The 26,084-nt window shown below is 46.5% G+C and overlaps 1 protein-coding gene across 4 annotated transcripts in view; it reads right to left on the reverse strand.

The window, feature by feature from the left end:
• The window catches only part of DOCK1 (dedicator of cytokinesis 1), a 520,609-nt gene that overhangs the window by 452,326 nt on the left and 42,199 nt on the right, over nucleotides 1-26,084 (reverse strand). For all 4 annotated transcript variants that reach the window (XM_057736106.1, XM_057736108.1, XM_057736105.1 and 1 more), the window contains exons 2-5: nucleotides 16,044-16,127; nucleotides 8,968-9,008; nucleotides 5,314-5,369; nucleotides 1,311-1,407 (exon numbers count right to left, since the gene is read on the reverse strand). In XM_057736106.1, the coding sequence (XP_057592089.1) occupies nucleotides 1,311-1,407; nucleotides 5,314-5,369; nucleotides 8,968-9,008; nucleotides 16,044-16,127 (278 nt within the window). The remainder of the gene's footprint in view (nucleotides 1-1,310; nucleotides 1,408-5,313; nucleotides 5,370-8,967; nucleotides 9,009-16,043; nucleotides 16,128-26,084) is intronic.

The raw sequence follows: 26,084 nt of genomic DNA on the forward strand, positions 1-26,084 counted from the left end.
TATAAAGCATTACAAATATCTAAAATCCTTACTATTTTCCTAACTTGTCTATAGCCACAGAGCAGAGGGGAAAAAAAAAAAACACATGAAAATATTATAAGCAAAAAATATATATATATAAAATAAGCATATTTCTTTGGTTTTGCACACATCTAATGATGTAAATCCCTAAGAGGCAAATACAGGCTTTTTAAAAAGGAAACCAAGGTATTGTTAGGAACACCTGTTCTGGGGTTGTAGGGCTAAAACCGTGTCCACAAACACGTCAGTCAGCACCAACTCCTGTTTGTTTTGCTGCCGTATTTTTGTTTAAAAATGGCTAACATGAAACACTGGCTCCAAAACTGCTCAGATTTACACAAAGCATTCATGGCTAACTTTACGCTTTTAGGTTTTTGAGAACATTTGATGAACAATTACTGCAACTGCTTATTACTGTGCATTTATAGGAAACCACTGTATAATCAAAAGCAACAAGGCTGCCCGGAGAGCAGCTGTGGGACGTTGGGAAGTTTTCTACGTTCCCGAGAAACTGACGCACAGCCTTCCCTTCGGAGCCCTAGCTTTGCACAGACAACATTAGCAGGTGAGAAATCAACACTCTGAAGAGAAATACAGGCTTAACAAAAGGTAATCTTCTGCAAATATGAATTTATGTGCAAAGAAATGCCCCGGGGGAATATGAAATGAAAGATGTCAGGGCCCCAACCTCGCCGCATTAATAAGGCTTCTTCCGTGAGCGGGAGGAACGGGACATCGCACACGAAGCCAGAATGTAAACGACTTCCCTCCCTCTGAAACAGACACGCTCAGATCTAGAAGACTATGTCATTTTTCTCAGATGATAAGAGGCATTATCTACAGGCAAACAATGGCAAAGATAGTCATCACCCTCTCCTGCATCCAGAAAGAAGCACCTAGGAGAGTTGAAAAGCATAGAGTTTTCATTTTCATGATCGACATATAAACGTTGAGGGAACCCCAGTGCAGGTGGCCTCAGCTTGTCTTCCAAAGCCCGAAAGCAACCCATTTCCCTTTGCAACACCAGGAAAGGTGAAACCCATGGCCCCTTCCCTGACAGCCCCTTCACTGCAGTGAGCATGGCCTGCACCCCAACACAAAGCAGGTGGAAGGGCACATGGTCCCCCAGGGTGGCCAGAATACTAGGCGAGGCTGCTGAGTAGGACCGACTTCCCAAGAGTTCTGCTTTTGAGGTTCCCAGAAAAAGCAAAACTCTCTCTTTGGTTCAGCAGGGTCCTAAAAGACCATTCTTTATTGTTAAGCGCCGGCTCAAAATCCCATTTTCTCACCACATAGAGCTGCCTCCAGATGGTGGACCACTCTCGCAGTGTCGTGGTGACTTCCTGTATGAGCGGGAGGTCGCCTGGGATGACTGTTTCATGTTGCCTGGGAGGGATGGAGCAAAGGACAGAGACGGTCATGGCTTCGTTAAACCAGGGGCACCTTGTAAATTCCACACCCGGGCTGTTGCGTGCAATATTTAAGCAAATGGAGAGAAAATACACAAATAAGACTTGTGCCCACACAGGAATACATACGTCTCTAAGGACGAGAAGTAATTTCTGTACAGAGCCTGAGCTGTTCATACACTATCCTCCGTGTAAGCCGTCTACCCTGTGTGTCAAGGTAAGATGAAGGATGCAAATAATGTCCCATCAGGACGTCCAGGTCTGAGAAGTGGAAAGTACATTCATAATATGTGTACCGATCTATTTTATACATGCCACACCAATCCGTGTGGCATTAAAATGCAGGTTTGGGATAAGATGACTTTTCACGTTTCCACCATGCCTAAAGCCCATTATGTGAGAAGACACGAAGCAGTTATCCTTGCGAGTGAGCGAGGGTACAGCGTTCAAGTATCCACAGGTGCCCAGATCCGCAGATTCTGAGTGACCTCTTTCCCTTCTCTCCACCCCAAACAGTTAACCCTTGACTTTTTTTTTAACATTTTCAATACTTTTTTTTTAAATTAATTAATTATTTATTTATTTATTGGCTGTGTCGGGTCTTAGTTGCTGCATGTGGGCTTTCTCCAGTTGCGACGAGTGGGGGCTACTCCTCATTGCGGTGCACGGGCTTCTCATGGCGGTGGCGTCTCGTTGTGGAGCACGGGCTCTAGGCGTGAGGGCTCAGTAGTCGTGGCTCACCGGCTTAGTTGCTCCAAGGCATGTGGGATCTTCCTGGACCAGGGATCGAACCCGTGTCCCCTGCATTGGCAGGTGGATTCCCAACCACTGAGCCACCAGGGAAGTCCCCCTTGACTTATTCTTGACTCATGATGTATCATTATTTGTGCACCAGTTTTTATGAAATCAACCGTTGTTTTCTGGTCATGTGCTCCAGGTCGGGCACTGAGCCAAGCAGGACTCATAATATTGATATTTGAGGCAGAGGCTGCATCTGGTGGCTTGTGAACTTGGACCACCTGGGCCGAGAGGTCATGAACAGACAAGACTCCCAGCAACATGGACTGCCCAGGGGCCAGTGAAATAGGTCCCACTTACACATCTTCAACTGCCCAAAGCCCAGACCTGTGGGCAGCTGACAACTGCAACTGCAGCTCACAATCGGGGTTCAGGGCCGCAACGACTCACTGATGGCGGGGGGCTCCCCAAGGAAGAAACACCAGAGTTCCTGAGAGAAGGCCAGCCCCTCCGGAGACATCTGGCCACATGCACCAGCAGGAGTAGCAGGGACCAGATGTCCAGGGAGGGCTGCACGCAAGACCACCCCCCACAAAAGTGCTTTCAGGAGTTACCCTTTGATGGGACATCACCAGTGTCCATTACAGGATGTGACTGTTACAACAGCCCAGCCAACTCTGTCACCTTGTTTCCAGTAACGATGTTGATGAAAATGTGGTTCATTACACTCTGTGATGTCATCCTTACAAAGCCTCCAGGGAGAGCTTCTCTCCACTCACAGTGAGAGGACCTGTGTCAGCAACTGGGCTGTGTTCATGTCACAGAGCCTGAGTTTCGTGCTGGGTCCACTGGGCTCTTCCCACTGGCTAGGAGACACCTGGAGCTCAATGAGACCTGCTTTCCCCACGCGGAGAGGGCCTCCCTTCACACGCTGGGTCCTGGTCTCGGTCCTTCCTTCCTTAATTGGCCTGCTCTGTCCCTTGAACTAAGTGCCGACTGGCTCTAAGGTATCTGATGTGGTGGTGCTGTGTTACCTCTGTAACCACCCTGTTACTTGCTGGGGGCCAGCACGAAACAAACCCAACAGTGCCTGCCGCGTAGCGCTGCTGATGACAAGAGGCAAAGAGCCACGCAGGGCACGTGGAGGAATGCGTGGGCCGTACCATCCGGCCCACCTGGGGATTCGGATGAGTTCCTCGGCTCCGTGTAACTGAAGCAGGTGTCACGGGACAAGCCAGGGCTGGAGGTCCCCATCCAAGTGTTCCCCACAGAGAGGGAGCAGCTAGGACACGAGAACAAAGCCGTCTCAAAGGGGAGGGGCAGCAAAGAAGGAGGAGAAGGAAAGGAGGGCGCCCTGAGAGGGGCGGGCAGGGGTGAAGAGGGCAGGGAGGCATCAAAACCCAGAGGCGCTGAGTGCAGCGGATGGAAGCCCGCCAGGGTCGGATGCGACAGGCAGGCTCCGGAGAGGAGGACTGAGAAGACACTGGCGTCTGGGGATCAGGAGGCGTGGTAACCATGTCAGTGCAGGAATTGCCTTGGTCATGAGGATAAAGGTACAGAACCGGTGGCAGCCGGCACGTAATGATCTGGGGTGTCTGAGAGTGAAGGGTGTCTGAGAGTGAAGGATGGCAGGTGTACAGAGAGGAGAGAGAGCCTGCAAGAGAGACAGGACAATGAACTTGGGCAGCAAGGAGACCGGCAGGGGCGGGATGGAGAGTGGCCGGCACGGGGAAAGAGGAAGGACCAGGTGAAGAAAGGGAAGTGATGCCCACAGCATCTGGAGGAAAGGAGGGGAGCGAGACCCCCTCAGTCAAGTCTGAAGGCGGGAAGTTCTTTGCCAGGAGGGAGGCGAGAGGTGACTAGGTTTGAATGGGAGCAGCCGGGGGGCAGTCAGGGCAGGTATCAGTCAGGGCAGGTATATGTACAAGCAACCCCAGGAGCCCCGGAGCCTCGGCAGAGAAGTTGTCTCTAGATTTTATTCCACAAGCGCCCCATTCATTTGCTCACCCTGGGGTGTGTGACACTCGCCCAGAGACGGGAACAAGGGTGTCTGTCTGCCTGTCCCTCTGGCTGTCGGGGTGTCACTCTACTTACCGAGAATGCACCTAGTCCCTTGTGCACTTTGCTATCATGCTTCATAATTACATTTTACATATACTCATTTGTATACATCAAAGTGCTTTTAAAACAATTATTCCCATGCAGTCTGATGTCCATACTGATCTTGATAGAGACTGATATAAAAAACATGAAAAGCACACTTTATTCAACTATTTCCACAGTAGGGTGAAAGTTTCAAAACTTTCCTCTTTTTACTTCCCTTTGAAACTTTACACACAAAACATCGTATCTGTAGAAAAAAGGACCCTGTTACAGGTCATCACATTTGTGCCTCTAAACTATTTTCTTCATTTTAATTATGCATCACGGAACTGCAGAGCCCGACTTAGTCCTTTCCGTATGTTAAAAGTACTCTGCTTGGAAAGGCAATTTTGCAATCAGCCACAGAGATGTCATTATGCAGTAATCATATGATTAGTAATTTTATCATTTACATATTTAACTGAGTGTGAAGATGTAGCAGAGACAAAAAAGGAAAACATTTTAATGTTCCTTCCTCCAAGTTCACACCTGGCTATTCATTTGCCATTCCTGCCTAATGGGTTCCTGTGCTACAAATGTCCTTTTAATGATCTTATACATCAGTTTTATGACCTCTAGGAAACATACATCAAAATTAGGCAAAATGTAAATTCACGTGTGCCCCAATTTAACAACTGTTGCTTCACCCTCCAGTCCATTTTATCACAGCCTGCAGTCTTCCGGAATAACGGATTCAGAGCTGGGGGGCCGTGCAGCCTTTGCCAAACGGGGTGGCTCACAGAGGAAGAACTAGGAAGCTTTCCAAATCCACATCAGGTTCAAGGAGATTGACTGCTGTTCCGGTGCTGACTTAAGACTCTTTAAAGGCTCAAAGCCATGTTGTGGACAGCTCTAGATCAGAAGTCCCCCTTCTCTCCCCAAACTCCTATCACATCAGGGTCAATGGCACCCACTGTCCAACCCCCAACATCGCCCTACAAAGAGCCTCAAGGCCAAATACAATCACTGCATGACTTCATTGAAACATCAAGGCCAGACTCACCCTTTTCCTTCAACTATGGCTTCTTTAAGATGAATATATGAAGCAGGAAATATACCCTTTGGGAGGAAAAAAGACAGTAGATTTTATTATTAATATGAATAGTGACTGCAAATCAAACAAGTACCCCCCAAAAGTGGCGGTGGGGATGGTTAGATCATTATTAAATCTGCAAGCCTTACGCTAAGTCTCACATACAACATATTACAGAAAACAAAGAAGTATAAAAGATGGCAACTCAATCTGCTTGTGTTTCAAAGAGGCTGCAGATGTCTAAGAAGAAAACAGACGCAATCTGTCTGCAAAGAGAAAATCCCACAGGACTTTCCTGTGTCTTCTCCATGGGTCACACCTCGTTTTTACTGCTGACCTCGACCCAGGCAGATCCACAGCCAAATGATGCCTAAAAACAGTTTCTGACGATGGTTTCTGACAGTTCTTCCTTTCAAAATTCTAAAATTGTCATCAAAAGTTAGTTTACACCGTTGATCATCACATATGCACTGACTGCTTAGCTGACCCACAGAGACTTTCTCATCAACCTCCAAACAGAGGGGCCATCCGATAAAATACAGAAATTGGATGCACTTCGTCCAACCTGCTGGACTCCGAGGGGGTGCACACCAGTCTACATGAAGACAGTGCTCAGCACTCTCAAGTGCACGGCACACAGGGGCCCAGTGGACAGTTGCGAGGGAGACAGATCCTCAAGAGGACAGTCAGTGTCAGGCACCATCCGTGAAGTGCCAGGAACTTTACCGAGAGCTTTGGTCCTGCTTCCTGAGCAAGGACACTACCTCCCTTCCTGGAGGGAAGCAGAGGCGAGCACCTGGAGGGCAAGCATTGGGGCACCAGGCACGGGGGTCTCGGGCATCACCACGCAGACAGGTTGCATGCAGCCGGAAGTCACTCAATGGCCCCGGTGGCTTCGGGCACCTGCTGTGGGAACAGGAGCTTCCAGCTGGGTTTCCCTGTCATTTGGCCCCAAAGGATTTCCACAGGAGATCCAGAAACCACACTACCAATCCTGCTTGGGAGGGACATGGGCACCACTGGTTCACGCCCCTCCTGCCTGCCAGGAAAGTGGCCGCATTTCATGTAAAGAAGGATTATCACCAAGAGAGAAGCAGTCGGGCAGAAAGACAAAGGCTGAGCAACAAAGGGTACCAGGGGGGCACGATGCCCGGGATGGTCACCAGGTGCACAGTGATGTCAACAGGTGAGTACTTGGCGGCAGGGGGGACACACATACAAATAAGCCAGTCTCACCCTCACCCCTGCCCATACTCACGGGCAGAGATGTCCCTCAGTCTTGGTAAATCTGCTCTCGAGAATCAAGAAGGGACAGTGAAAGAACTGAGGCTGGACACCCCTGGAGGCTTGAAACGAGCAACTTCTCCAGCTGGGGCAGTGAGGGCCAGCACAGACCTATTGCTCCTTGGTGCATATGGATAAAAGGATGCTTCCGGAACACAGAGTCAGGTTCCTAGGAGCCAAGCCCATTCTCTGCTACTGCCCGAGGTGGGGCGGTGGGGGGTTGGGGGTAGGACCAACGCAAAATCGCAGCCTCTTTAAGGCTTCAATTTCCTCCTCTGCTAATGAAGATTTTAGGTGGAAAAATAAATACGCCCCTGCCCAGCAATAGGAGCCGTAACGTCAGGGCCCTCCAGCACAGAGTAGGAAGGATGAGGGCTCCCAGACACACTGGGGGAGTTGGGAGAGATCCCCCATTTGCGAAGGTGGTACCAGACACCTAATACCCAATAAGTACCAAAGAAAAGTGAACAGCTTCCCTGGGGCGCACCCAGGACGTGAAGCTGCAGCTTCGTCACAGGAGGTGGGAGGGAGCTGGTGGTCCATGACCCTGATCTCTTTATTGATAAAGTCCTCAACTGTGGCTTTCTCAGAGACAACCCAGGTTTTCATCTGCGGGAATACAGTCTTTTTTTTTTCTTTTTAATTTTATTAAAGTATAGTTGATTTACAATGTTGTATTCATTTCAGCTGTTACAGCAAAGTGACTCAGTTACACATACATATATTCTTTTTCATACTCTTTTGCATTATGGTTTACCCCAGGATACTGAATACATTTCCTTTTGCTATACAGTAGGACCTTGTAGTTTATGCATCCTATATATAACATTGTGTATCTGCTAATCCCAAATTACGGAAGAGACAATCAGTGCGAGAATAGAACTTTCCCTGGAGAAATCTATTCCACCCGCCACCTGGTTGGAATCTACCTTGTCCAAACCTCAAGGCTGCAGGTCACTGGATGTCTAGAGGCTCACAGCCCAGTCTGAGCTCAGCAGGGTGGCGGGGGAGGTCCTGGCTCCAATGTGCAGGTCTGCCTCACCAGGTACCCCTAAGAGCACCTCTCACGTGAGGATAGACTATGCCACAGAAAGGCTGCCATGGAGCTCAGCCTGGACGCCTACAAAGTGACTGCGACCTGATGATGGACAACCATCACCTGTCCGGCATGGCCTGGCTGCAGGGGGTCTGGGGCAGGCAGAGCAAGAAGGCCCTGTGCTTTAACAGCTGGACTTTAGCAGGCTTAGCTACAGGCTCAGGACCGCAAAAGGAGCCCAGCCCAGTAAGGAGATAATGAGAGGCCAACTTAAGAAACAAAAGTAAAATGAACCACCCATCAAGTATAATTAGACTTTGTAAGGTAACGTGGACAGCCTAACCACAGTTTAGAAGGGAGAGTCCTTGAGAATCATAGAATGAAACAGAAGAGCCATCATTAGATTTTGTGCACCTAAGAATAGAAAAGCCACAGCAGAACCATGTACGGGAGTGTCCACCGCAATGCAATTGCATGTCTTAGCTTCAGAAATTCAAACAACCACGCATGCAAACTGCCCTCCAAGGCAGAACCTCTTTCTTTTGCCAGCCGACATAAGCGGCATAAAAATAGCTATAAGTAAGACAGGGAGAAGCAAGCGTGAGCTCTGCAAATCTGCTAATTTATCATCAAGGACAAAGTACGATTGAAAATCGTGCGCAGTGCTTTTTCTCTTGAGTCCATGTACCCAGATCATTCTCTTACACACCCTGTGTGTAAACAGGAGGCAGAATTCTACCAGGAAAAGAAGATTTCACCTCTCATGACAACAGGTCAACACCACCATACAGCCCAGCCATTCTCTCATAGAAATGAAATCACAATTTCCACGTACATATGTTGTTGAGAAGAAGACAGTTCAGGATGGGGACGGATAAATTAGGCGTTTGGGATTAACATAAACACACTACTATATATAAAATAGATAACCAACAAGGACCTGCTGTATAGCACAGGGAACTCTACTCAATATTTTGTAATAACCTATAATGGAAAAGAGTCTTTAAAGAATAGACGTACATATATGTATAACTGAAGCACTGTGCTGTACACCTGAAACGAACACAACATTGTAAATCAACTCTACTTCAATTAAAGAAATAAAATTTAAAGAAATTTTAAATTAAAAACAATTTTTTTCAAGAAAACAATTCAGGGTAGCCCACATTTCAACCCATATATATATTTTTTCAATTCAGAGAGATATATAAGGACAACTCTTAGGCACCATGAGACAGAGTTGATTTCCTCACCTACGGTGACTTATAAAGGGACATGCACTGTGTTTAATAACAAGGACTTACCTTCTTAGACTTTTTTCTTAAGGTGTAACCTCTGTACCACCCTAAACAAACACAAAGGTGAAACAGTTAGTACAAGGAGACACCACACGGTCCTAACAGCAATCTCCCACTGTCGAGAACTCACTGTGTGCAGAACCAGGGAAGTCAGCCTGTTACAGAATTCAGTAATGCTAGGGCTTTGGAGAGATGCTACGGGGTTTCATAGAGAGCATCTCAACATCACGCTTGAAGCCTGGCCAGGGGCCTTGACACAAAGACCTCCGGTTCCTTCACCTCCATCTGCCGCACATGGCCTTGAAGGTGTCAATCTGAAGTGAAGAAGCACAGCTGCAGGAGGAGGAGTGGTCCTTTTGACCACTCGGCCCTGCGCAGGCTCCCAGAGTGTGCATTTTCCTATCTGTCCCTCTGCCGGATGGAGCAGGGTCACTACCAAGTGCACATACCAGCATCCTCAGATCATCAAGAGCTGTGGCAAAACAGAAATCCTATTGAGAGCTGACTTCCTCCCTCTAAAGGACGGGGGAGCTTTCCCCTGGAGCAGCCACGAGCACACAGAGTGCTTCTGTGGCGAAGACTTGACCCCCAACAAGAAGCACCAGGCTCAGGAAGAGGGTCCACCCACCCCTGTGGGGTCTGGCCTAGGCTCAAGTTCCCACCCCCTCACGTGGGGAGGGCAAACAAACAGAGCAGAAGACAGACATGCTAGCACTGCTGGCAGCAGTTAAATGCCAAATGGAAGAGACATTCAACACTGGACCGGACCTCACCACGCCCTTGTCCCCTCCGCTCTGGCTGAGGGCAGAAATCGTCCCTGCCAATGCCTAGGGTTCCATGGCCGGTCACCCACCTCCCAACAATGCCACCGCGGCAGGATGCTGGTGCATATTTCTTTATCCCAAGCACTCGGAAGCTGCTTTAGGCCACCTAGTTCCAGGGAAGGCAATCAAAAGCTCAAATTCCAACTCTGCCCCCCAGGAGCAAAAGGATCCCCCCAGAGAATGATGGAGAAACTTGGAAAGTGCCAGCCAGGTCAACTCCTGGAAAATAACCAAATATTGGATTTTTATACAGTATCAAAAAGTCAAATCTTGGAAACCAGGGATGCACGAATGAGGGTGTACTGCACCCACGACCACACACCTCTTACAGAGCAATCCTTTCACAACCAGAGGTGGGGAGGAACCAGAAAGGGATGGGGTTAAGATCCTCCAGGGATTATGAACAGATGCTTTCTGAGCATTCAGAAAAGAAGCTGGAAAGTTCCGGGAGCCTTGCAAAGGATTTGCTAAGACCTAGATACGACCAATGAACCCACTTCATTCCTGACAAGGGAACTACACAGACTGAGTGGGGGGCGCCGCAGTCACCCAATGTCTAGATTTCGCTGCACATCTGGAGAATTATCTGTGACAGCCATCCGTTGCCTCCTTCGGTCGTTTCTATCTGCCGAGCCCAGAATCAGCGTCCATCGAGGACAGTGCTCACAGACAGTGAAAAGGAAAAAGAGGGAAGGTCGATGCTGTAAGTTGTTCAGAAGGCTGTATTCAACGTGAAGGACTGTCCGCTATCCTGTGATTTTACCCTTCCCATGTTTCAGTATGACTATACCCTTTCTTTTCTGAAACTGACATGGGATGAGTGCCCTAGAACATCTAAGGAAAAATACTTCCAAGTGACAAGAAAAAGACAGAAACCCAATCAAAAATAAGCAATGTTTGTAACCAATGCATAGAAGGAGGAACCTAAAAGACTTACACGTGAATAAAGAGGTGCTCAAACGTACCAATAATCAGGGAAATGAAAATGTAAAACACAACGTTCCTGCACAGTTTCAGAGGGAGGGAAACCGCAGCACTGCAGGATTCAGGGAGCCCCCGGCACTGAGGACGGGAGTGCAGACCACACAACCAGTGTGAAGGCGACCCTGCTTATCCAAAGGATGTAGCCCACCCCCCGCGAGAAGCAATGCATCCCAAAGACGTGCACGGCCCCATCCATGCCAGCCGGGCAGACACAGGAGGCCCAGGGCAGCACAATGTAGGGAGGCAGATGTAGAGGCAGAAAGAATGCCCATAACTAGCAAGGTGTTAGTAAAATGTGGGGGTACACAAAAGCAGGGGGGCCATGGACTGAGTATATGCACACAACAGGACCGCGTCTTAAAACACAGCACTGAGTAAAAAAGTAAAGAACAGAATGAGAGTTACAACCACATTTATATACAGAAAAATATATATGCACGCCAACCAGTTCAGGCAAAAGCAAAAATTCACTTCAAACACAGCAGAAGGGTTTTCCAGGAGAGGGGGGAGGAGAAGGAGGTGAGCTACGGGGATAAAAAAGATAAGTTTTTTTCTTTTATTTCGCTTTATGATAACAGATGGTGGTTTCTTTTTTAACAGGCTTCCTAAGGAAAAGGAAAACCTAAAATAAAAGGGAAGGGTTTCCCTCCCCAAGAATTTTGGCATCTGCTCTTCCTTCCACCAACTGAGCCCCCAGACTGTGTGCCAGAGGCCGCACTAGACAGAGCAAATGTGGAAATAGCAGGAGATTAGACCCAGCTTCTGCCCTCCAAGAGCACACACACAGGAAGATTCCCCGCAACAAGCAGGCGTCAAACCACAAACAAGGACAGAGATTTGAGCACGAAGCAGAGAGGACACACCTGCAAAGGCCTCACGTGGGGAAGCTGGGGACCACAGAAGGATGATGACCCGGCTGCTGGTCTAGGGGGACAGGCCAGGGGCGATGAGGCTAGGAGCAGGAAGACAGGTGGCTCACTGAATGAACAGGCTGATTCACTTCTCCCAGGCATGGCTCAACTGACCCGCTCCAAACAAGACACACCCACCACCCAAGAGACACCCACCCAACAGCAAGTACAGGTCAGACGTAGTCCTGAAACTCAGGGAGGGCCCCATCCAGCCCAGGAAAATGGCAGCCAAGTCTATGGGTACAATGGAAAGTTCACAACAGAGGGCCAGGAACTCAAGTCCAGGGCTGGACTAACTGAGGACAGGACCAGGCGGAACAAAGGAGGCGCAAGGGGGTCGGAAAGGAGCTTCTGCCCAGGAAGGGCTGCTTAGGCAGAGTCTTCAAGGATGCCCAGTCAGATGCAGCAGGGAGGAGGGAGGTCCGGCAGAGCACAGGTGCAGTGGTGCGCTCACCGAGCATCCAAGAAGCCACCAGCAGCAAAGCCAGGACGCACGTGAGGAAAAGGCTGGAGCTCAGGTGGGACAGGAGGGAACCAGATCACTAAGGTCCCAGGCCGGACCGATTCTCAAGTGCCTGCTTGAAGATGGACAGGACAGTCACCTGTGTCAGGTGTATTGTGTCCTGCCCTGAATACTGAGCAAGAGAGCCAAAGGCCAGATCTGACCAAACCATATCCTGATGGACAGCAGCTGCATGCACACTGGGCATTCTGGAGCCTCCTGGGTACAACATTTTGCAGGCACCACAGGGAGAAACCCAGCCCAGAGGATGGAGGTTGGGAAGCAACACAATTATTCTCAGGAAGATGAGAAGCACAGCTGTGATGCCCTTCCACTGGGCTGGGGCCAGGTGGCCAGTCACCTGGGACAAGGTGCAAAGGATGCTTGCTGGGTGGATGCTGGGCTTGAGGGCCTGGTGGTCTTCTGTGAAATGAGAGTCTTCTGTGAAATGACTCCTTTTTCCAATTTATTGTGGGTTGAATTGTGTGAAATGACTCCTTTTTCCAGTTTATTGTGGGTTGAATTGTGTCTCCCCCAAACAGACGTTGAAGTCCTAACTCCCTCTACCGGTGGGTGTGACCTTATCTAGAAATAGGATCTTGGCAGATAATCAAGTTGAGGTCATTACAGTGGACCTAATCCAATACAGTGTCCTTATAGAAAGGAGAAATGGATAAATCAAGCACAGGGAGAATGCCGTGTGATCATGAAGGCAGAAACCAGGGCGTTGCACCCACGAGGCAGGGAACGCCAGCAACGTCAACAAGCAACCAGAAGCTCAGGGAGACTGTGGAGCAGCTTGCCCTCTCAGCCCTGAGAAGCAACCCACCCCGTCAGCACCTTGATCTTGAACCTGTAGCCTCCAAACTGTGAGAGAACACATTTCTGTTATTTAAACTCTCGGACTTCCCTGGTGGCGCAGTGGTTAAGAATCTGCCTGCCAATGCAGGGGACGCGGGTTTGAGCCCTGGTCCAGGAAGATCCCACATGCCGTGGAGCAACTAAGCCCGTGCGCCACAACTACTGAGTCCATGTGCTGCAACTACTAGAGCCCATGTTCTGCAACAAGAGAAGCCACCGCACTGAGAAGCCCATGCACTGCAACAAAGAGTAGCCCCCACTCACCGCAACTAAAGAAAAAAAAGTCCACGTGCAACAATGAAGACCCAATGCAGCCAAAAACAAACAAACAAACAAAAAAAACCTTGTATTAAACTCCCCACTATGTGGTACTTTGTCCCAGCTGTCCCAGGAAACCCAGGCATCAGCAGACAGATGCTGGTGGCAGAAAAAGGAATTAAGGTGTATTTTGGGAGAAAATATATCATTATCGCGTTGAAAGATCTGAATAAATTAAGTTCCAGTATTGTGGTTTCATCAAAAGAATACCTTCCTAATCTGGGTGCAATGCTGCCTTCTCCCTCAGCACAGCATCCAGCCCCTGGAGATCCTCTGGAAATGAGCAGGTGGCAGAATCGGTACCTCCCTGGCCACTGGAGAGTCACTTAATCAACATCGGTGACCTGGGCTCACCTCTCCTGTCTGGTTGACCCTGGACACTGCTTAAAGGCAGAAGCATACCCTGACTGACCCCTCAAAGCTCTGTCCACCTCCACTGTGACCTGAAAAGTTCTTTTCTTGGTTCTGTGCTCCAAGCCTTCATGAGCCTGAGACAGAGAAATTAACCAAACCTTGCCAGTAAATGTGTTCTTTGAACCTTAACATAAGGAGTGACCATCTAGAAATTATATTCTCTGGAGCAGTCCCAGTAATACCCTACCCTGAACAGGATCATATAGAAAAGGAAAATTAAATTTGACAAACAGAAATAAATTTTCTTATGGGAAAAGTGGAAGGGGCGAGGAGAAAAGAAGAAGAGCAAGCCGAGCTCTAATAAAATCCATAAAATTTAAATAGAGGAAAGAGTAGAAAAACAATTATTCCATTGCTATCTGATGATCATAAAAGTCACCAAGTTTCCCAAAACCCAAACTACTTCCCCAAATGCATTTCTCTGATGGAATCCTGACTGAAACCAAAAAGACAGTATGCGGAAGTCATTTTATGTTACAGGGTCTTTACAAAGACTGGAATATTTTCATCAGGACTTAGAAGATTAATGAGCCCGAAAACCAAATAAATGCTCACTGAAGAATCCTTTACCACGAGGCTGGCCAAAAAGGCAAATGCCTGCTACCAAATTTTTTTTTTTAAGTTAAATGTACAACAAGGATCATCCACTTGCCTAAGGATGCCCCTGTTTAAAGAGTGCATTCTTCTTAGGAAGCAAAGAACAAGAAGTTGCAGTCCCCGCTACCCGGACTGCACAGGAAATTGTTATCTATTCAGGAATGACGTCATTGCCCAGTGTTTATTAACCAGCATTTCAAATGCAACTGACCAGGGGCAGAAATAAAAAAAGACGTCAGCGCATTCTTCCCTTCACATCAGGAAAAGTGTCTGAGATGAGAGGTTTGATCTTTAACCTCTAGTTAATTTCTCAGTTTCCTCTCAGCCACTGGCCATATATACTGGAGGCAGATAAGACCAGCCAACTGTCAGCTGTAAAAACTGAAACCAGCAGAAGATGCCCAGCACAGCTACTCACTCGTGTAAGGATCAGGTCTGTTTTTGCGGCATTACATCTGCTTCCAGGCATATGCCACTAAAGCTGGCGTATTTCTCCCAATAGGACATTTTTTAGGGGAAAAGGTGCAAATGGAATGGAATTCTAAGCCAGCATGAGTCAGATGAGGGAGTGAGGGACGTGGACGTGGACGTGGACATGGGTATTTTAATGGGTTTGTGCTTCTCCAGCACATGGGAGCAAGCTGTAGCTTGCCTGGTGCACAGCAGCTCAAAGCTGCATCACTCGTGTGCAGAGAGGATTCCAGAAACCAAGTCTGAAGTTCAATTTCTGATTCCTATGGGATGTCTGCGATTTCCTCTCCCCAGTCCCCACCCCCCTACCTCCTACTTGGAAGGGTCTGGCTAAACCTAATCTGAAAGCAATTTTGCTGTTGGAATTATCAACTGTAATCAGTTCTCTTTATTCCTATGTTATATGGAAGTCACCCCTTTGAATAGGAAATAAAGCCACCAACACTCCTCTCACAGACGTGAGGCGTCTAAAAATCAAGCCCGTCATTGCTTCTTTTCTGTACAACGATAAGCCACAGCATAAAACGAAAGGTGTCCGGTTTTAATCATTCTTAAAACACTAAACATGAAAAACAATTGTCTGAAAAACCAAGGACACTGGAAAACCACTGTCACTGACAGTACATTTCTTGCATAATAACAACTGCTTCACTGGACCACATCCCACAGGGCTGTGACGATCTCTGTTCACCCCTCAGAAAATGGGGTCACAGAGTTTTTTAAAAGCAAATAAGAAATGACAATTTGGGTTCCTCTCAGGAAGTTGTTAACAAGTCTACATAAAAAGTCTCACCATTTACATCAAACACCTCCAAACAATGAGCCAAACACTAAAAAATCTTCAACGTCTTTAAAAAAAATTTTTTTGCAATGGGTCAGTTATTAACAGTCTAGATGTACTTACCTTTGCAAAAAAGGAAACAACGGGGTTTTTTTCCTTAATAATGAAAACAACTATTTCAACAGAAAACTTGAGAGGTTAAAACCTGAGGAATTTAGTTTTAAATTCATCTTAATTAAATAAAAATGATTTAAGCAACTGATAACCTCACTCCTGCCCGTTCCTGACGCGGCATCTATCATGCAAGAAAACCAACAGCGCCCGCTTTCCTAACAGGGAAATGCTCTGCCCATTCGGCACTGAAAAGGGTCCTAACCGCACAAAACTATAAAAAGAAAGACACCAAAATAAATACGCACCTTCATATGTTTCCAGGATGTGCACGGTGTCTCCTATTTGTAAAGAAAGTTCATCCGCTCCCCTGGCATCATAGTTATAAAAAGCTGTTCGGAGGAAAAAGAGGTAAGAAGATATTAGTAAAGGTAGTCATGCTGAATGCTTTCTGCGTGATTTTAAGACTGAAATATTCAGTCTTTGCCTGGGTCATCCTCTCCGATACCCACAAAAGGAGCCTTTTCTTTCAACGGTCCTCAGTTTAAGTAGAAGAAATTCATAGGTACTCATAACACCAGACAACCATAAGTGATCTATTGCGGTAAAATACATATGATGTGAAATTTGCCTTTTTAATCATTTTTAAGGGTACAATTCAGTGGTGTTAGTTACATTCACCACCACCAACTTTCGGAACTTTTTCATCACTCCAAACAGAAACCCCATAACCATGAGGCAATCACTCCCCATTCCTCCCTCCGCCAGCCCCTGATCACCTGTAACCTAACTTTCTGTCTCTATAAACTTGACTACTCCAGCCACCCCGTTAATGGAATCATACGATATTATACTTTCGTGTCTGGCTCCGCCCACTTAGCGTAATGTTTTCAACATGCTTGCACGTCGTACCGTCTATCAGAACTACATTTCTTGTTATGGCAGAAGAATGTTTATAATAGGAAGAAAACTGAAGCTACTGTCAAAAACATTTCAATTATCACTTCATATATTACCTTATATTTCCATTAACAGACTTTTCATTAGATGACTTTTTCCTGTCTATGAATCAATGACACATGGACTGAATATTCTTTGAATATCAAATTGTTTAAATTACCACATAGCCAATGTTGCTAATATTAAGCCAAAAAGTTACATTACAATCAAATAGGCAAAAAATACATTTAATATTGAGAAGAAATCCTTCAAGCTGACAACACGCAACAAACCTCTCAAATCCTGAACGTTTACCCTGACATACGGCGGTTCCGTTCCTCCTAGCTAAGCAGGTGAAAGCCATTCCATTTCAGCCATACTGTTGCTCAAGCACGGAGATAAAGGCAACTGTCACAGTGAAGAAAGGATGCTTTTGACCCCAAATATTTAATCAGCCCACTCTCAATTAAAAATAAATAAATACAGGGACTTCCCAGGTGGCGTAGTGCTTAAGAATCCGCCTGCCAATGCAGGGGACACAGGTTAGGTTCAATCCCTGGTCCGGGAAGATCCCACATGCCGCGGAGCAACAAAGCCCGTGTGCCACAACTTCTGAGCCTGCGCTCTAGAGCCCATGCGCCACAGCACTGAGCCCACGTGCCACAACTACTGAAGCCCACGCGTCCAGAGCCCGTGCTCCACAACAAGAGAAGCCACCACAACGAAGAGTAGCCCCCACTCGCCACAACTAGAGAAAGCCCACACGCAGCAACAAAGACCCAACGCAGCCAATAAATGAATAAATAATAAATAAATAAATCTGGAAAAAAAATTCCTTTAAGGGTACAAACTGTATTTTAATAAATAAATAAATAAATAAATAGTGATGTTCTCCCTTCCCAGTGGTTCTATCTAAAAAGATGTCAGATTTGAGGTAAAACTCATCGTAAACCTTGCAGCAATCAGGATCAAGCTCTCATCCATGCATCCTGAACAACCTGTCGGACCAGGCTGTCCTTCACAGGCACCGTTACTGCATCCATCTCGGGAGTTCTCCCCGATCACATCATGTGCAATCTTCTCCAGCAAGCACGGGGCGCCCTCCAGCATCTGACCGACTGCCTGGCCTTGCTTCCAACCACACACTCCTGGTCCCTGTCCCTGCCTCTCCCTGAAAGAAAGAAGCTGCCCATCCCTGTATGTCCCACTTTATTCTTCCCCCACCAAGGGGGTCTTCCCACCAATGCCATCTCTTCCAGAGAGCCAAGTCCAAATACGTGTTGGCTCTTTCAACCCCCTTCTGCAAAAATACCCAGCAATACAGCACACTTCCTGTCGCCATCTCCATAACCAAGCTATGTTTGTAGTCTCTGGAAGCAGACAGAATGGGCAGGGTACCACCTCTACCCCTGTGGACCTGCATGACCTCCAGCAAATGCCCTAACCTCTGCATCTTCAGCTTCCCCATCTGTATAATAAGGAGACGGATATCTACCTCATAGGACGGTGTGTGCACTTTGTGTCTTAACAAAAATAATGCTGGGACTCCCCTGGCGATTCAGTGGATAAGACTCCGTGCTCCCAGTGCAAGGGGCCCAGGTTCGATCCCTCGTCAGGGAACTAGATCCTGCAGGTCGTAAGTAAGATCGCGCAAGCCGCAACTAAAAGAGCTCACATTCCGCAACCAAGATCCCTCGTGCCTCAGCTAAGACCCATCACAGCCAAATTGAAAGGAAGGAAAGGAAAGGAAAGGAAAGGAAAGGGAAGGGAGGGGAGGGGAAGGGGAAGGGGAAGGGGAAGGGGAAGGGGAAGGGGAAGGGGAAGGGGAAGGGGAAGGGGAAGGGGAAGGGGAAGGGGAAGGGGAAGGGGAAGGGGAAGGGGAAGGGGAAGGGGAAGGGGAAGGGGAAGGGGAAGGGGAAGGGGAAGGGGAAGGGGAAGGGGAAGGGGAAGGGGAAGGGGAAGGGGAAGGGGAAGGGGAAGGGGAAGGGGAAGGGGAAGGGGAAGGGGAAGGGGAAGGGGAAGGGGAAGGGGAAGGGGAAGGGGAAGGGGAAGGGAAGGAAAATAATGCTGCCGATGGATCTGTCGATTTGATGCAACTGGCTGCCCACAGTGAACACTCAGTAAATTGTAAACACTCTTATTGTGTTTGAGGGTATTTTGTTTTTATGCCATGAAGACTTTTATCGCTACCAGAATCCTCTTTAAAAAGCCAAAGCAAGCAGACTATCACCTGTTCACCAAAATTCTAAAACATCAATAACCATATATGCTTAGAAAATTCTATTTTTGCAGGTATTCTCCAATATTTTCACCCAAATTCATAAAATTTAAATGTCCTTAACTGACATAAACTTTGGTTATTAGTAGTTATTGAGTTTATTTAGCATTTTATGGTGAATCTTTAACAAGAAATAACTGCCTTAGATAGAGAAAGCTCAGAACATACGCCAGCCTCTCCCAGCCCAGCACAACCACTCCCAACGCCTTTAGGAACCATAAACTCATCATCACCGTTCTTAACCGCATGCCTGCTTAGCACGCCTATCGCATTACAGATGCAGAAAAAATAAACACGTCAAAAATAACACAAATAAAATAAAATGGACACGTCCATTGTAAATACACTCAGGTCCATGTGAATTTGTAAGACACACACGCAAAAACCTTTAAGTAGTGGCCCCTTCATCTCTGAAGCAGGCAGAGAAAAGGGGTTGTGAAAATCTCATACAAGAATAGAGACATTTCAAATTTAACTATGAAATGAGTCTTAAAGACCCAAGATCTCCTAGACGAAGGCAAAGGGAGCCTCCGAGGGTTTCCATACGTGGCCCCAGATGACACAGCAGATCTTGGACCACAACACTGGCTGCCCAGCCCTTGGCCTTAAGGATCCCACATTTAAATGCACATTAAAAGAATCAGCTGTACAAATTAGTGGACAAGGAAGCGGGAGGGAGGGGGAAGCGTGGTGGATAGAAGAATAGCCCACAGAGATGTTCACATTCCGCATCCCGGAGCCTGTGAGGATGCTACCTTACACGGCAAAGGGGGCCACTGCAGATGTGAGGAGGTTAAAGATGAGATGGGGGTGCTAACCCTGGCTTGCCCGATGGGCCCCGTGGAATCACAAGGTTCCATAAGCGAGAGACAGGAGTGCCGGAGCCTGACAGAGCTGTGACAGTGGAGCAAGGAAGGGGCCGCAAGACAAGGAATGGGGGAGCCTCTAGGAACTGGCAAAGGCAAGGAAAGGACTCTCCCCCAGAGCCTCCAGGAGGAACAGAGCCCTGCCGAAACCTTGACTTCAGGACTTCTGACATCCAGAACTGTAAGATTATAAACTTGTGTTGTTTTAAACCCCTAAGTTTGTCAGTTGCTACAGCAGCCACAGGAAGCATACACAGGGAGGTGTGTGGAAAACAATTTAAAAGTGGGATTTTGTGGTTGATTTATTCACAGCTGAGCAGGGTCGCAGGCATCTGAATCTGACAAGTGCGAGACTGAGGTTCCCAATTCTTGGGTGATAGAAAAACAAGAACGATGCAGTGAAATTTTCTTAAGTAAACCAAAAAGTATTCAATGTAAAAGGCTATGCCTTATTCTGATTATTTGACCTTTCAAAGTTGCCCCTTTTCGGGGAGGGGGTGGGGCGGGTGAGCGCAAAGACGAGAAAAGACCAGAGGCATCTTCTCCTTTATGAAGGATGACGATGACAGATGGTATCTGGGTTTAAAAACGTCTTTACTTGACAGAAGCACAGAGATGGCGGCCTTTCTGCAATCTGTCTTCTTTATCTCTCTGGTCTGTGAAGATGTGGGACACCTCCGCAAGAGAGCATGGTCAATGCGCCTCCATCCACATCTCTGGGGAGAGCAGCCTTCACCTCCCTCTGGCTGCTGGGTGCACACTTAATCGATTCCTCCTCCTCAAAGCCATTTACCTTTTTTAATAGCCTGGCTTGAGACGGCGTCGCTGGGTATAAATGCACCTTCACATGAATTTCTCAATCCTGGACTGCAGAGTCCAGCATACAAGCTTGATGCGTTATTCATGTGAAAAGTTAAATGAGAAAGGATGTGGAGATGAACTCAACTGGAAGTTTCTTTCCCAGGATGGCATGTTTTTTGTTTTGTTTTTTGTTTGGGGGGAGGGGGTGCTTTTTTCTGGAAGAGCCAGCAGCAGCCCAGGGTAAGGAAGCACATGGATCTTTTTTCCAAAAATAAAAAATTAACACTCTGGTCTGTGCTTCACACAGCTTAGATGCATCAGAGATGTTGAAAAGCCAAAGTTATCTCCTCTGGTCAGTCTCCTGATCACCCTAAAAACAGCTGCCCGGGAACATAAGGAAAAAATTGCGGCTCATAAATCAGAGAGGAGGGCTTCCATGTACACCAAGATTATTAATAACACTGATGGTGATGATACTACAGATGAAGATGATGGAGACGGTGAGGGTGGTGATAGTGGTGGTGGTGGTGAGGGTGATGGTGATGGTGATGAAACTGGCTGACATTTACTGAGTATATTCCTTGGGCTAACCAGTGGGCTAAGAGCTTCACATGTTCAGATAATTCAGCCCTCACAACAGTTTTAGGAGGTGGAGCAGGGGCCAGAACGCCAAAGCCCTGCAGGGTCTCTTCCTCAACCCTCACCCTCTCTGGGTCTCACGTTGCCCTCCTGATGGTTCCCTGCAAATCACAACATCCAGCCTGGATCTCTGACAGGCAAACATGCCCACGCACTCCTGAAGTCCACCAGTGTCTAAAACATCATTGGATTTCTCATTCCTTACACAGAAGAACCCAAGCTGAGGTAATTCCAGAAATGCAAGGCTGGTTTAACAACCGAAAACCAATCAGTGTAATTCACCACTTTAACAGAGTAAATGATAAAAAACTGTATGATCATCCCACTGGTGCAGAAAAAGAATTCAATAAAATGTAACTCCTACCATCAGGGAAAACCTACTTGACTGCTCTGACATTAGGGGGAAAAAAAAAAGAGTCCATCAGCCCATTTAACAGATGAAAACACAGAGCCCTCCAGAGGAGTTATGTCTTGCTCAAGAAGGCACAGTGCTTGACAGCAGCCCTGGAACCCTGGGGTGTCCCTTTAGCACCATCTCCACCACGCCACTCTTCCTGACCCAAGCCCCACCATCTCTCACTGCGATGAAAAATAACATTTCAGCCGGTTTCCTGTATAGAATCTTTTCTCTCCATCACCAAAGTTACCTTCCTTAAATCTTACTCCAAAACACTACACCGTTTCTCTTGGCTTTCTGAATAATGGCTAATTCTCCAGCACAGCATTCAAAGCCCTGGGAGATCTGACTTTGGTCCACCTTTCCAAACTCATCTCCGCCCACTCACCCTCCTCCAGCTCCACGTCCCTCCACCTCAGGCCAATCACAGGCTGCTTCTGCCACTGGGAATGCCCTTCCCTCCACCCCCACTGAAGACCCCACTCGTCTGCAAGGGCAGCCTTTAACTTCACATCCTTTTCCAGATCCTTACTGAATTCTGACTTTTTCCCTAGGCCCAAAGGAGGTACACGCACGCCTGAATTAACTGCTTCCCAACTTTCCTATAAGCTCTGTGACATCCCACAGCCTGGGAGGGTTACTTATCTATCTATCCTCTCCACCTCCAGACCAGACTCCTTGGGGGAAGTAAACATTTGTTAATCATTGGATTTCCCACAGCAGCTAACACCATGCCTTGCAGGCACTCAATAAAAACTCGCTGAATTTAACCAGACCACAAAGTATTCCTCCTTGTGAGGTTTGCAACAGAGTGAAAGCAAACACTGTATCATGTGTTCCTCTTCAAAATGATCTTGACCTCTACAGACAGATCCAGGAGCCGGGAGACTGATTCAATCAATAAGAAAGAGACACAATATTAGCTTTCCTGGCTCTGCTTTGGGTTTCTTCCATCTAATGAGATAATCCACCGTCAGCGCTTGGGTTCAAAGCCTCCTTAATGCACCAAAGGCATGGGCTTGACCACACATCACTTCTCAAAATCTGCTCAGCTCCGAGCTTCTCTCTCTATTCTACACACTGTCCCCTTGAAACATGACTTCAGGATTTCAAGTAGCAATTTAAAAGTTAATTAATTCTTTTACAAAGTCAATTTGTGAAAATTAATTGCTCTGTTTGTGATCTCATTCCCTTTGTCTTGCCATCAGTGGGAAGGAAACGTCCAACAGCACACATCTTAACAGGGCTGGGGAAAACGCAGACCGTGTCCTTAAGGCGATAGGGCACGGGCCCTGGCTGTGCCCCCTACAGGGTTTCCTTCTAAAGAGCTGTCTGTCTGCCGTCCTTGAGTTTCAGAAGGCTGACACATGTTTATCTAGTCCGCGCCAACCGCAGACATACAGTGTTTCCGAAGCCTCTATCCGGCTCCTGCTCTGGTCCAGCAACGGGCCGGTGCTGGTGTTGCAGAGATGAGCTAAGCACGAGGCAGCCCCAGGGAGTAGAGTCACCCTGGAGCCTGGTCCCCAAGGAACAAGCTTTTCACACACTGGACCCATTCAGGAAAAACTGTGTAGACAGAATCAGAAAGTGTGTGTGCGCACGCATGTGTGTATCCGTAACATCTTACGGAAAAACCTGAAAGAGCTTTTTGGCCAACCCAATATATCCTTTGAACTTGACTCTGGGCAGAGAGCAGCTCCCCACTCCCAAGAGCTAGGGGGCTGGGCTTCCTAAATTTGATTGTCAAAAAGAGACTGGCACCCACTCAATAACCAGCTTCTACACCCACAGCCCAGTCCTTCCATCTCTCTGATTTGGGGGCAGACGACTCAGACAGCGCTAGAGCCTCCCAGAGCCCTGAGCCACGATGACTCTGAGCACTGCTTTCACCATCAGCCTTGCTTTTGTTCAGCACCTAACAGTACCTGGCACACAGCAGGAATGCTAAAGTGGATGGAAGGAAGGAAAAGGAACAGGATGGGGAAAGGAAAAGAAAAGGAAAGGAGGATGGAAGATTCTTAAGAGTTTGGTTCTTAGGATGCTGCTGCAAGTGTTGTCTCTAATATTTTTTAAAGATAAAACAAATAAAAAATAAAATACTTAGGAACAAACTTAACCAAGAAGGCAAAACACTTGCACATTGAAAACTACAGACCAGTGCAGAAAGAAATTAAAAGACACATATATATGGAAAGTCATTTCACATTCATGGATTGGAGGACTTAATATTGTTAAGATATCAATGCTAGGCAAAGAGATCTGCAGATTCAATGCAAGTCCTATTAAAATCCCAATGACATTTTTGCAGAAATAGAAAAACCCATCCCACAGAAGCCCAAATAATCAAAACAATATTGAAAAAGAACAAAATTGGAGGCCTCACACTTCCTGATCTCAACATACTACAAAGCTCTGGTAATCAAAACAGTGTGGTATATACTGACGTATAGACTAATGGAAAAAAGAGCCCAGAAATAAACTCTCACATATACGGTTAAATTATTTTGATAAGGGTGCCAAGACCATTCAATGGAGAAAAGACAATCTTTTCAACAAATGGTGCTGGGAAAACTGGGTATCTGAACACAAAAGAATGAAGAATCATTCACAAAAAAGTAACTCAAAGTGGACAGAAGATCTAAACATAAAAGCTAAAACTACAAAGCTCTTAGAAGAAAACAGGAGAAAAACTTCATGGCACTGGATTAGACAAAAATTTCTTGGATATGACACCAAAAGCACTAGCAGCAACAATAATGACCAAAAATAGACGTGGACTTCATCAAAATTAAAACCTTTTGTGCATCCAAAGGAAACTACCAAAAGAATGAAAAGGCAACACACAGTAGAGGAGAAAATATTTACAAATCCTCTATCTGATAAGGAATTGAAAACCAAAATATATCCTAACAACTCAATAATAACAATGTAACTTAAAAATGGACAAAGAACTTGAATAAACACTTCTCCAAAAAAGACACACAAATGGCCAATAAGCACATAAAAAGATGCTCAACATCACTAGTCAAATGAAAAACTACAGTGGACATCACTTCACATTCACTAGGACGACAATTTTTTTAATAGAAAATAAAAACTGTGGGTGAAGACATGGAAAAGTTGGAAACCACATAATATTGCTGGTGGGGATGTAAAATGGTACAGCCACTGTGGAAAACAGTTTGATGGTTGCTCAAAACATTAAACTTAGAATTACCATATGATCCAGCAATTATACTCCTGGGTTTACAGCCAAAAGAACTGAAAGCAGGGACTTGAACAGAATAGCAGCATTATCCACAACAGCCAAAATGTGGCAGCAACCCGAGTCCATCAACAGATCAAGTGTGGTCTACACATACAACGGGATATTATTCAGCCTTAAAAAGGAGGGAAATGCGGACACACCATACCTTGAAGACATTATGCTAAGGGAGGTAAGCCAGACACACAAAGGCCGGATATTCTATAATGCTTCTTATATGATGTCCCTAGAATCGTTAAATTCGTAAAGACAGAAGGTAGAATGGGAGGTGCCAAGGGCTATGGGGAGGGAAATGGGGAGTGAGCGTGTTCACGGGTGGAGAGTTTCAGTTGGGGAAGATGAAAAAGTTCTGCAGATGGACAGGGGTGATGGTTACATAACAATGCGAACGTGTTTAATGCCACAGAACTGTAGATCTAAAAGTGGTACATTTATGTTATGCCTATCTTACCCTAATAATTTTTTTAAAAAGATGCAACGAATAAAAAGAAAGGAAAGTTCCCACAGCATCTCCCATTTCTGTGAGCTGTGAAACATACAAACTCCCAGTGGGTGTAGCAGCTTCCCTTACCTGGTTCAAAGCACCAGGTTCAAACCAGTAGGAGAAATACAGGAAAACTAGGGGTGATGGGCTTAAGGTCAAAAAATACCTCCAGCTGCATGCATGAGTGTGGATCTGATAGAATATCCATGTTTAAAAAGAGTAAAACTTTCAAAGTCACAACGTTACTTTTTCGGGGGTTCATATCTTCCTTTCTTAGGAACAGAGAGATTGTTTCTCTGCCAATAATATTCCCTGCAGCAAGATTTCATGCAATGTTTGGATATTACAATCAAGGAACTCATCTGAATAATTAAAGAAAAAAATTGTGCAGGGGCAGAGGAAGATAAAGGAATTGTCTTTGGTTATTCATTATTCCTTTTTGCCTTTTGGATGGAAACAGGTGTGAGGGATGGTAAAGATAAGATTGTGAAAAGAAATACATAAAAGAGTCTTCTAGCAAATTCTCACTGACCTGATAGACACAATTCAAAGATATTTTAATATCTTTCTTTAGAATAAAGTATCATCGTAAGCCTTATCCACAACTAGGCAGCAGCTATCTTCTTTCTATGTTGTCCAAAGGGCCGCAGTGCTCCAAGCATGCAGGTTTCTTAGGAAAT

This window comes from Hippopotamus amphibius, chromosome 5 (assembly GCF_030028045.1).
Source record: "Hippopotamus amphibius kiboko isolate mHipAmp2 chromosome 5, mHipAmp2.hap2, whole genome shotgun sequence".
In the NCBI taxonomy this organism is placed as follows: domain Eukaryota; kingdom Metazoa; phylum Chordata; class Mammalia; order Artiodactyla; family Hippopotamidae; genus Hippopotamus; species Hippopotamus amphibius.